Here is an 11083-nt window from a genome sequence, read left to right on the forward strand (position 1 = left end):
TGATGATCTCCCATTTAAATTATTGATATAACAAGTTAAGCAATTAGAGGAGGATGTCAGCTGAGAGTTTGTCTCAACATGCAGATACATGGTGCCAAACTGACTTGGTCCAAAACCTGTGAGGCGACTGTGAACTGGCATCTTCCCTGCTGTCGAGGATATATTGTTTATGTGTGGGAATAAGATCCAGTGGGACAGAAGTGGGAACTGGTGACAAAGGAGAAATGGGAGGTGCTTCAGTAATTCAACACAAAGTATGGGTAAGTAAAGTGGACCTGTGTTACGCTCATATACGACTCAAGAAAAGCTGATTAGAAACATAAGTCGTTTTAAGGTATGTTATTTAGCTTGAATTTCATTTGGCACATTTTATAATGTTGTAACTACAGGTATAATTAGAGAAAGGTCAAAAAAAATTCCCAGAATAAATAAGAGGCCTCAAGTGAACAGAAGAATCATGAACATTTTCTGCTGAGAAAAATATGAAATAGTGATTGACTGTTTGTTTATTGATTTCTAACCGTTACAATGAAGGACAAACAGCTTCTGGCTTAACCTTCAATTAAATGACTAAATTAGTTCTTAACTTGCTTTACATCTTCATTATCAGTTTTCCCCCCTAGTTATTTAAGCAAGAACTTGACCAACTTTGTTAAATTTAAAAGAAACTTCAGTCAAGAATGTTCTTTGACAGCAAAAAGCCCTCCGAACTGTACAAGCCCTTTTACATAAGCAACCCTAGATCAAATCTTGGAGGCAGAACAGAATTTCTACAAAAGTTATGAAGGCTCTTCCATTTATAATATGGTTCAATTCTCTTCTTCAGGCAACTTGCCCCTTTTGTTCTGCTCCAGCATCCAGTCATCTGGAATCAGATGAGGAATAACCCGTTTACCCCGGGGGAGAACAGTACCAGCTGTGGCCTTCACCAGCATTTCTTTACCATTTTGACACGCGTGCAACAAGCAACATTAGCTTGTCATGGAAATATCACAGCCCATAAAAACTATATATAACTCCCTGTCTACTTCAATGGATGTTCATGTTCCTTTGTGAAATTAGATTTCAGTCAACCAGTGAGAAATTTAAAAAACAGAAGGAAACCAGTTTTGATGTCGAGGACAAATGTTACTCATTCAACATGAATTGTAGGTGTACAATTTAAAATGACACCAATATGTTCCCAGATTGCCTTTCTTTCATCTGAACACACCCGAGACCCACTAAATTGAAAAGATGTGCAGATGCTCATTCATATCAATTTCTGTACTAAATCAAGTTATCATAAGGAAAATAAGATCCATGAGACAATTTCCATTTTTACACATTTATTGTTAATAACCAGTTTATTCGTTCTCCTCGCTCCTGAGCCTGGCGTTGGGGTTGGTGATCTTGATGGCCAGCTGAGCTGCCCTCTCCACAATCGTCTTCCTGTTCTTGGAGGAGACGTTGTGGGCGATCTCAGCGCAGTGAGTCCTACAAAAGGTTAAGAAAAACAGTTTTAGTCATCGACCAATGTTACTGAATGTGATGAAGTAAGGGCGGTGATGTGCTGAGGGTTCAAGTCCATATTCTTAGAACAACCAAATGTAAATGCTGACTACTAATACAGTAGTGTCATAATTAATGAAGAAGAATTTAATATAAATATCATCCTGTTGTAGAAGCTCAACCACAGAACGATGGAGAATGTTCCTCCGCACATCCTTAGTGTTTTGGGGTTTATGCTTTAAAACACACTTTAAACATTTCTACCATTAACAGCCTGTTTGAATTCACCACTTGTCCAAAGAATCATTTTACAAGTGTGGAAAGCAGTCAAAAAAAGTTTGAAATATTGATCCAACAGTTGATCAGTTTGAAAGGTTAACTCGTCTCACATAATCACAGGCACTAAATCCAGGTCAGATTGGTTCATAAAACAGCTTAGTGAGCCAAATTATACTTTCGCAGACTTTTCTTTAACTTGTTAAGATTAGATCTTACTTCTCAAATCAAAATGGCATTTTCATGGATGTATTTACTCAATAGTGACCAACTCCTAAAATTGTCAAACATCTGCCTTGACAGAGAAACAGTCAAATCTTAAAGCTCGTTCTGAGAGATTTCTCAAATTGTTTCCATAAAGACTTAAGACCTGGTTTACATTGCATGGTCTACTGGCTCCAGTGGCCTTGTGCTGACTTCGAGGTATGCTGTATAACCTGCTCTGTTGAATTCTTTTAAAATGCAGTTACAAATGGGCAATACTCTGAACAGCAGATCAATCTCTGCTCTGAAGTTTGCTGGACTATGGTGATGGTCATAACTTTGTAGGTCAGTCAGTCAAACTCTGCTCATTCCAAGATTAATTGAGATCAAAATGGTAAAAGCTGTTTTTACCTTCTTTCCTTAAATTACCAGGATGAGGCGACTACTGGGATATGTGGTGAAAGTAGCAACTCGCCTCAACTTGTCTGCTATTGATTTTTTCAACTTCCTGGTTTTATAAATATCCAAAGATCAGACTCTAAGCCCTCCAAGTATCTAAGTGTTTACCCAAGTGTTACCAAGCTCAAAGACTTGGGAACTCTGCTCTACAGGCAGCAACATGCAGTATTGTATTAATCACCCTTTAATCAAATCCAAAGTTGAATCGTGGCACAGTCAAAAGAAAGAAAATGTCAGTTCAAATCTTGTCATTCAGGAATGAGTTTACTCAATTTGTCCATAGGGTTTCTAAACATGTCATTCGTCTCATTAGCTTTGGTTTTTGAGATCTGTGACAGAATTCTGCTGCCACTTCAAAAGAAATTGTAGTTTTTAAGTTGCTCAAGGCAGGGAAAAATTATATTTAGAAAACTAAACAGCAACAACAGTACTCTAGTCAAACAAGATAGGAAATGCTAATGTTAAGTCATTTCCTTGATCAATTTAATGGTCAATAAATCGGTTCAAACTTGAAACTTAGTGTGAACTGCATGTTCTCTATAAAAACTAGTCAGCTTGACATGGGCAGTTTATGCAATGACCAAGCATCTGAATTTCAAAAGATAAAAAATGTTCAAAGCTGCTGCTTCATCTATTGTGCAACAAATAGTTGCATATCATTTCACAGGCTTATCTTTAAAGCACAAAAGGAGACAGAAAGAGTTCAGCATGACACCACATTAAATAGTTGCTACACAAGAGGTAACTTTTGCAAGGGATATTGCTAAAGAGGTATGATAACATTAACAAAAAAAACCCAAAAAATTATGTTTCTAATTCATAACTGTAGAAGTAATGGGTGTTTTTTTATGTTACCTTTCAATATATAAACACCTTAAACAAAACTCTGTTACAATGAAGAGAGAGCAAAGGTCTTTGCAAGTATCTCAAACCCTGCAAACAAAACCCTCCATGTGCAAGTCTGATACCAGTAACCCTGCTGTGTAATCCACATGTTACTGTGTGTGCTCCCACTACTTACTTGTTGCTCATCATCAGGACCTCGAGTTCCTTGATGTTGTGAACCAGGAACTTCTTGAAGCCACTTGGCAGCATGTACTTGGTCTTCTTGTTGCTACCATAACCGATGTTGGGCATCAACATCTGGCCCTTGAACCGCCTGCGGACCCTGTTGTCAATACCCCTAGGCTTACGCCAGTTTTTCTGTGGAAGATACGTTGAAATGCACAGATTAATTCCTCGTGTATCAATCCTAGAAAGAAAACGCAGTAGTCCAAATCTGACGTGCACCTTGTGTGAGATAAAAACTTACCGCAATCTTGACATATCTATCAGACTGATGGCGAATGAACTTCTTGGTTCGCTTTTTGACAATCTTAGGCTTTGTGAGGGGCCTGAGGGCTGGCATGGTGGCTGGGGAGGGGGAAACAAAGTCAGAATCAAGTTAAGATCCAAGTTAAGATGTTACGTCAACTTCAGAGTTGTGACTATAACACAACGTGCTGTGATGCGAGGAAATGATTAGCTGTTTACTAGCAAACATAATAATTAGCAGCAACATTGAGATGAGCTATGGCGACTGTTGAAGGTTATTTATTGTCATGTTAAAAGGACTTAAACTCACTGAGTGCCTGACGATCAGCAATAAAGCAACGTGTTGAGTTAGCATGCAGGTAAACGTGATTACCAGCGTTAGCTAGCTATCGGCTACAGTGCTTAGCTAGCTCGTTAGCCCATGCTACTGTACTTCCAGCAGCAACAACTCCAGCCGTTTGGCCCGAGTGGTTCATTCATAATAAATTCACATAAATCCCATGTTTGAAACCGGTAGTTATTTTATTTCTCAAAGCTCACGTGTCCGCGTCCACTGACGGCGACAGCACCATTTCACGGTGAGAGCGTTAGCAGCCGCTTTAGCAGCAGCGGCGCCTCACACGTTAAAAATCATGGAAATAAACTAATAGAACCGTCGATATAATCCCACATGTGTGTGAATAACGTGTTTGATGCACGACCCACATCAGGATGATCGACTAAAGACCAGAATCACTCGGATTCTCACAGATTGCGTGAACTCACCAGCCGATGTGGATCCGAAAAGGACCTCAGAGACGGCGGAAGGGAAGAAAAGGGACTTCCGCGAGTGCTGCAAAGCCTTGTGGGTAGTGTAGTTGTCCTTCCTTTGTGTGCACGTTAGCGCAGTTTATCTGGTCTCTATTTATTTTTTTTTTTTTTACAGCGTCTGTGCTCAAGTGGAATTTATTCATTTTGCCTTAAAAGCGTGTGAAGTGAAACAACACGAAACTTTTTAATGTGTATCAAATGTGACGTCATGTATAAAAAAAAAACTGCGCACAACATCTGGAAGCCCACTTCTTGCATTTGTTTACTGCGGTTGGTGCGCACTTCCCGGACATAAGAGGGCGCATCGGGGGTAGGTAGCAGAGGGGGCTTTGTGTCGGAGTGGTCGGATTAACATCGAATATCTGTTCAATCTAACAGAGGTGAAGTTTTATTCCCTCTTTCGAGCTGTCAGAGAAGAGGAGTCAGCTGACTGGGAGCAGTGGGAAGTCAGGGTGTGTTGTGATAAAAGGTGCGTGATTTACTTGGTGTCACATGACGGTTGCAGCACACACTGAGCACGTATGCAGAGTTTATATTGATCTTTTACTTGTCGTGTTTCAGCGCCTACAGATGGCGTATCAGCACCTTGGGAAGTGAGTGTCTTCAGTTCTTCACACCACACTTTTTTTAGGCAGTTCTCTGTGGATCCCACCACACCGGAGTTAACTTTCGTTTCCCGTTACTTTGCAGCCAGCAAAACCGAAACTACGGAGTAGCCAACCCCGGTTATGTCCCGGCAACAGCGGCAGCGGGACCCGGTAAGACATGGAAGGTCCATGTGTCATTTGACACTGAGTGTAAAAAGAAATTGCTGATAATGATCTGTTTTAAAAAAAAAAAAACACGCATTAGTGTGGTAATTACACACTTCCGTGCGGCGCACACCCTAGAGTGACGTCACGGTGGATCTCCAGGTGGATCTCCAGGTTATTTGAGGTTTGAAGCTGCGCGAGCTTCACGAGCGGCGACTTTTACCGCATGACTTGAAGTTTTTACCAGATCTAGGTGGAGATAGCGAGTGTTTAGTTTCACACTGTTGCCGTAGAGCCTCTGAGAATGGATGTGAACACGGAGGGGCAGGGTAAGTCTCTTTCTCTCCTACCGTCTTATCGTTATGTGTCTACGGAGCCTCATATTTCAACTGGATTCCCCGAGAAGAGAAGGGTGGAGTCACACTGTGGTTTTGTTTGATCGTCTGTGTCAGAATGCAATAAAGGTTTAGTGGAATCAAATCTTTTCAAACGTCTACGTTTGTGGAAACGACTGAACCTGTTCTTCTGGTTTGTTGCAGCAATGTTCGCCCCACCCGCAGCAGCGGGAGCAGCAGCAGCCACCGCGGCGGGACCCAGCGCTCCTCCGGCCAGCATGTTCGACAGCATGCCGGGCTACGAGGGAACAGTGGCGGGAGGAGGTAAAGTGAGCCGCACCTCTGTCATCCTCTGTGACACAGAGGATGACACAACTATGTGCTCAAATATAAGTTGGAATAAGGACTTATATTTAGTGAATCCAAATCAATTTCACTCAGATTATTAGTAAATCTAAATGAGCTTTTTATTTGCAGATAATTGGTAAATCAAATTCACCCATAAAGTTGGTAAATATAAATTCATTTCATACGGAAGCCCTGAACGGACATGGAATCATACATTATGTTTCCTCTGTTTTTCCGTGAGTTAATTTGAGTTGTTATCTCGTGATAACAAGATAATTAACTCGTTATCTCGAGATAACAAACCTTTTTTTCCCTCGAGATAACGGGATAATTAATTTGAGATCACGATCTAGTATTTTTATCAATCAACGACTGATAGATGACTTGACAACTCGTGTATACGGGTAAGCCTATTTCTGCATTTGTTTTGTGCTTTATAAATGCGTTATCCTAAATTAGATTTTGAGTAAAATACTAAATGAATGTAGGTGTTCGGGTAACTGGAAGAATAATATGATGTGGTGATCAAGCTCTTGCTCATCTGACATTGCTACACTGAATGGGACACTTCCTGTAATGATAGGCTTTATGCAGACTTATCTCAAGATAACAAGGTTTTTATCCAGTTATCACGATAACAACTAAAATTAAGTCCCATGTCCGTTTAGGGCTTCTGTAATTTCATGCAGATTGTTGGTAAATCTAAATTATTTTATTTGCATATAATTAGCTAATCTAAATAAATTTTACTCTGAAATTTAAATAAATTCTACCCAGATAAATATTACATTTAAATAACTTTTTCTCAAATAATTAGTAAATATAAGTATCCTTGGTTTGCCTAACGTCATCAGATGAGCTTGCTGATTGACTGGTCACTTTATTAGTTACACATCTTATTGTGCACAAGCTTTATGAGCTCTAACGGCAAAGTAAGGAGGCTTTTACCGTTAACTTTATACAAAAGCTCAGTAAGAACTCAAATCCATATGTAATGTGATCACTCTTTGACTTTAAAACACCAGTTCTCTTGATGTTGCACAGTTTTACTTGTCACGCAGGTTGTTCCTGGTCAACATCTTGGTGAACTTTACCACAGTTCTGTTGATTGAGTCTGTCTCAGTGTCGTCTGTCCCTTCATTTGATCCCAGCAATCCAGATACAACAGCTCTGTAACATGATATACCTTTACAACGCCTATAATGGCCTGTTTTTCATTTCAACTTCTTGAGAGGTGTTGATTCATCAGTGTGTTTTGTACTGGAGTCATATTCAGTGGTGGTGTTTTACTGGATCACAAGGATGTGTTGTAGTAAAGTATTCCCTGAGTGTTGGTTTATAGGGTAGGTACACACATACCATTAGAAACACCTCTTACACAGTCCAGTTCAACACCTCTGCCCACTTCGATAATAATCATAAAGGTAAATGAATACCTCCCTGAACAGTATTGTCTCAGTAAAGTTAGCATTTAAGGCCAAACTGTTGTTTTAGGTCTAAATGTGGACCAAGTAAAGTTGTCACTAAGTATATACTGAATGTAAAATAAATGATCGCTCTGATAAATGATAAATGAAACACTACTAAAACTTTCAAAATGTCCTGTAGGTGGATTTCTGCCCCCTCCAATGCCTGCTTACCCAGTTCCTGCGCCTGAGCCTGGACCTGAACAACCACACTGGAAGTAAGTCTCACACTATTCCCTCTCTTTCAATATTACCCGAATATTTGAGAATATTTTCCATGATAATGAAATTCAAGACTTAAAGTTATGCAAGCTCAGTGCTCTGGGTGGTATCCCTTCCTCTTAAAAACTGAGACTTGAGGACTTTCTGTATGTCGTTCTTTCACTCCTCACAGTATCCCGTCTATAACTGAAGACACTGCTCGTGCGGCATTCATCCTGTATGCCTCCAGCAAGTGCTGCTACAGTACATCACCGGCCAAGGATGGTGTGATCACCAACATGGAGGCATTCAATACATACAGGGTGGGACAATGTCTGTTCATGTGTGGTTGGGAATTAGTGTTGGACACTATTGAATTGTATGATAGTTTTGGATAATAAGCAAAGAAATGAAAGTAGATTGTTTAATCATGTGTGTTTTCTACACTCCGGCTTTGTTATAGTATCGTCTGGAAACCTTTACTGAAACAAGGTCTACAGAGTGGAGTCATGAGCCATATAAAGGTACTGTCACTTTACTGTCACTTTGAGCATCTTCTGCTCTGGATCTGTAACAAACCATACATTTTTTATTTTACAGTAATATGTTGATTTTCTTTTTCTGATGATAACATGTTAGAAAATAATGAAAAATGCTCACCAGAATTTCCTTGAGCTAACGAGAACATTTTCAAGTTGTGTGTGTTGCCAGACCAACAGTCCTGACCACAAAGATTTGGACAGATAGAAGTGTCCAAATCCTGACAATAGAGATGCTGGAACAAGCAAATGTTGCAATTTAAAATACTGAAATTAATCAAGTACTTGATGGTTCTATTGATCAGGTTATCAGTAAATTATTTCAATACTCTTTTCTAAGGTCAGTCAGCCATTTAGTTTGACTCCTCAGTGACGATCTGATATGTTGTTTTATTTAGGGCAGACAGTGGATGCCTACGCCCAACCACCTCCAGGGCCTTGGGATGTTCCGGCTAAAACCCCCAGTTTTTTTCTGGAGGACAAACAGGTTATCAAGGTTCCCTACACTTCATCTATGAAGGTAAACAATAACAATACTGCAAAATACACAATGTGTCTGGAGAAGAAAGGCATCCTCTCCTTGTGTTTAGAGATTTTCTTTCCTGATAAGAAACATTTCATCTACAGACCTGCCACGCTTGTGTGGGAATGGGGCGAAAACCTTGCAAAGACTGTGCCGGTGCTGGTAATGTAAGTCACTCCACCAACCAACCACAGCAAAGGTTACTACAATACCTGTAGTTGGGCAATCACATGATCATGTGATTTATTTTCTTGCTCCTGTCAGAAAGTTTGTTGGGTGTGCAATGGGTCGGGTTTCCGCAGCGGAGACGACCGATGCCACCAATGCAATGGAAGAGGAAGGGACAAGTAAGAATCACCCACAGATTTCTGAACATTACATTGTGCTTCCTCTACAACATACAGGTAGTTATTAACCGTTGTTATGTTACAGCTGCAGCCACTGTGGGGGGCAAGGAGCAAAGCAATGTGAAGTGTGTCAAGGAAAACAACAGCTTCTGGTCTACATCAAGCTCACTGTGAAATGGTGCTGTTTCCTTCTTATGGTTTATCTGTGAAGAATATGAGATAACTAAAGCAATGAGTGGATTTTCGTAATGATCCTGAGCTCATCAACATTTATGATTATTTTATACTGTTAATCCATGTTTAATAGTTCTAAAATTCAACTGGATATCCTCTTTTTTTCTATTTATATGCATTCAGGATCAACAACTGTGACAACTATGTTGTTGAACAGTTGAGCGGACTGCAGGTGACCAACCTCAGCACAGTGTCTGGGAAGGAGATGTTCAGAGACTCTCAGTATATGGTAAAATATTGTTTCTTACTTTTACAGGAGGCACAAGATATAAGTGGGCGAGTGTAAAAACACATAGAACAAACGCATTACCTAGATTTTGGTGAGGAAATTGTACTGGTGTCCTCAGTTCACCTGCATCTATACATCTGCTCAAACAGGCTCACACGCTTTCCACACAGAATGTGTTTCAGTCATTTTCTAATCAATAAAGCAATTTTCACAGCTCACATAACTTGTTACACTGGTGCTTTTCGAGGGTAACTGCTTCAAGTCTATTTCCTTCAGTTTGATTGTGTGTTGTGCTCTCGACACCGTGAAGTAATGGGTGGTCCACACAAAAGCGCTGTTGCTGAACACATCCTGTGTGACACTGATGGAGGAAGGAAGTTGCTGCTGCTTATCTGCTGCTTTTACTTTGCAGCCTGTGTACTGTTGCTGGTGTTGGGTATAATACTGACCCTGTGCATTCCTCACAATAAATGGACAGCTAAAATGTTTGTCACCTGGTATGATCTGTCAACCATATTCATTGGGATTTAAACATGAATAATGATTCAGCACTTACATTTTTCTGATCCCTCTGTGCAGGTATACCCAGTGATGGGCTTCCCAGACCCTGCAGTGGTGAATGCTTCGCAGCGCCTTGTCAGTGAACACCAGGGCAAGTTCTCCCAGACATCACGTGTTCTACAACAGGTATTTACAATATTTTCATGTAATGCCAAACATTTAGTTTGGATTGGACAAATCTTCTGATCAACTTACTTCTGCGTGTGTAACATGCTCATATCTGCTTTTCTTGTCTGCAGCGCCATACCATCGAGCTGATCCCTGTCACCAAAGTGACCTACATGTGGAAAGCCAATTCAAACATTTACTTTGTTTACGGGAACGAGTTTAAAGTTAATGCAGACAACTATCCTGCCACCTGTTGCTGTACTGTAATGTGATGTGACTGCAGTGGCTGTGTATGAAGGGGCTCACTTTCCAAGCAAACACACTTCTAAATATGTTACTCACAGGTCAGTTCTATGGATTAATGGAGCATTCCCTGAGATGTGGGCAGTCTCGACCTTGTTTAAGTTTGTCATTTGACATAGAGGTATTTTATTGATGAGCTACAATGAGGTAGTAGAACTCGTGTAGCTATTTGAGCAAGCAATCTACACTGAAAGTCTATTTGCCTCTGACTAATCATGACAACATCTAATGTCAAGAATTCACATTGTTATGTGCCATTTGTATGTGCATCACAGAGAATCATGTTTACTTATCTAAACCACATCCCTTTATACCTGACACTTTTGTACTTTTATATAATATCAATGATTTATAATCAGTAAAAGCAGATATTTCATACAGAATATTATTTGCTTGATATTTTAATGTAACTAAATTAGCATTTAACCAAATCCGTTTGCTGTCTTTGCAACATTAATTATTTTTATATTAATTAAATGTTTATGTTCTTACAATACAATACAAAAAACATGTAACTTGTATGCAATGATTCATAATTTTTAATAAATGTGCTTTCACAACTGTTTTGCTCCCGAGTCGTTAC

At 39.9% G+C, this 11083-nt stretch overlaps 2 protein-coding genes across 3 annotated transcripts; one reads left to right on the top strand and one right to left on the bottom strand.

The window, feature by feature from the left end:
* Nucleotides 1-1311: 1311 nt before the first annotated feature.
* On the bottom strand, nucleotides 1312-4656 carry rpl32 (ribosomal protein L32). The gene is made up of 4 exons (XM_035158391.1): nucleotides 4510-4656; nucleotides 3743-3843; nucleotides 3452-3633; nucleotides 1312-1476 (listed from the first exon to the last, which is right to left on the bottom strand). The coding sequence occupies exons 2-4, from the start codon at nucleotides 3836-3838 to the stop codon at nucleotides 1347-1349; spliced, it is 408 nt and encodes a 135-aa protein (XP_035014282.1). The 5' UTR covers nucleotides 3839-3843; nucleotides 4510-4656; the 3' UTR covers nucleotides 1312-1346.
* Nucleotides 4657-4798: 142 nt separating this feature from the next.
* Nucleotides 4799-11063, top strand: ssuh2rs1 (ssu-2 homolog, related sequence 1). 2 transcript variants are annotated; one of them, XM_035158389.2, is made up of 14 exons: nucleotides 4799-5023; nucleotides 5116-5147; nucleotides 5245-5312; nucleotides 5846-5965; nucleotides 7598-7673; nucleotides 7850-7979; nucleotides 8120-8180; nucleotides 8594-8715; nucleotides 8823-8885; nucleotides 8983-9065; nucleotides 9151-9243; nucleotides 9423-9528; nucleotides 10108-10215; nucleotides 10329-11063. In XM_035158389.2, the coding sequence occupies exons 2-14, from the start codon at nucleotides 5125-5127 to the stop codon at nucleotides 10467-10469; spliced, it is 1194 nt and encodes a 397-aa protein (XP_035014280.1). In that variant the 5' UTR covers nucleotides 4799-5023; nucleotides 5116-5124; the 3' UTR covers nucleotides 10470-11063. The 2 variants fall into 2 exon arrangements, with proteins under 2 accessions (XP_035014280.1, XP_035014281.1); XM_035158390.2 differs by lacking the exons at nucleotides 4799-5023; nucleotides 5116-5147; nucleotides 5245-5312 and adding an exon at nucleotides 5407-5635.
* The last annotated feature ends 20 nt before the right edge of the window (nucleotides 11064-11083 follow it).

This window comes from Hippoglossus stenolepis, chromosome 6, assembly GCF_022539355.2.
Source record: "Hippoglossus stenolepis isolate QCI-W04-F060 chromosome 6, HSTE1.2, whole genome shotgun sequence".
In the NCBI taxonomy this organism is placed as follows: domain Eukaryota; kingdom Metazoa; phylum Chordata; class Actinopteri; order Pleuronectiformes; family Pleuronectidae; genus Hippoglossus; species Hippoglossus stenolepis.

Excerpts from the sequence above, each read along its gene's own strand:
- rpl32 (XM_035158391.1), bottom strand. The coding sequence starts at position 3,838 with ATGCCAGCCCTCAGGCCCCTCACAAAGCCTAAGATTGTCAAAAAGCGA. Across the intron at positions 3,634-3,742 it reads ATAGATATGTCAAGATTGCG|AAAAACTGGCGTAAGCCTAG; the intron begins GTAAGTTTTTAT and ends TATCTTCCACAG. Across the intron at positions 1,477-3,451 it reads GTCCTGATGATGAGCAACAA|GACTCACTGCGCTGAGATCG; the intron begins GTAAGTAGTGGG and ends AACCTTTTGTAG.
- ssuh2rs1 (XM_035158389.2), top strand. The coding sequence starts at position 5,125 with ATGGCGTATCAGCACCTTGGGAA. Across the intron at positions 5,148-5,244 it reads GCGTATCAGCACCTTGGGAA|CCAGCAAAACCGAAACTACG; the intron begins GTGAGTGTCTTC and ends GTTACTTTGCAG. Across the intron at positions 8,716-8,822 it reads CCTACACTTCATCTATGAAG|ACCTGCCACGCTTGTGTGGG; the intron begins GTAAACAATAAC and ends TTTCATCTACAG.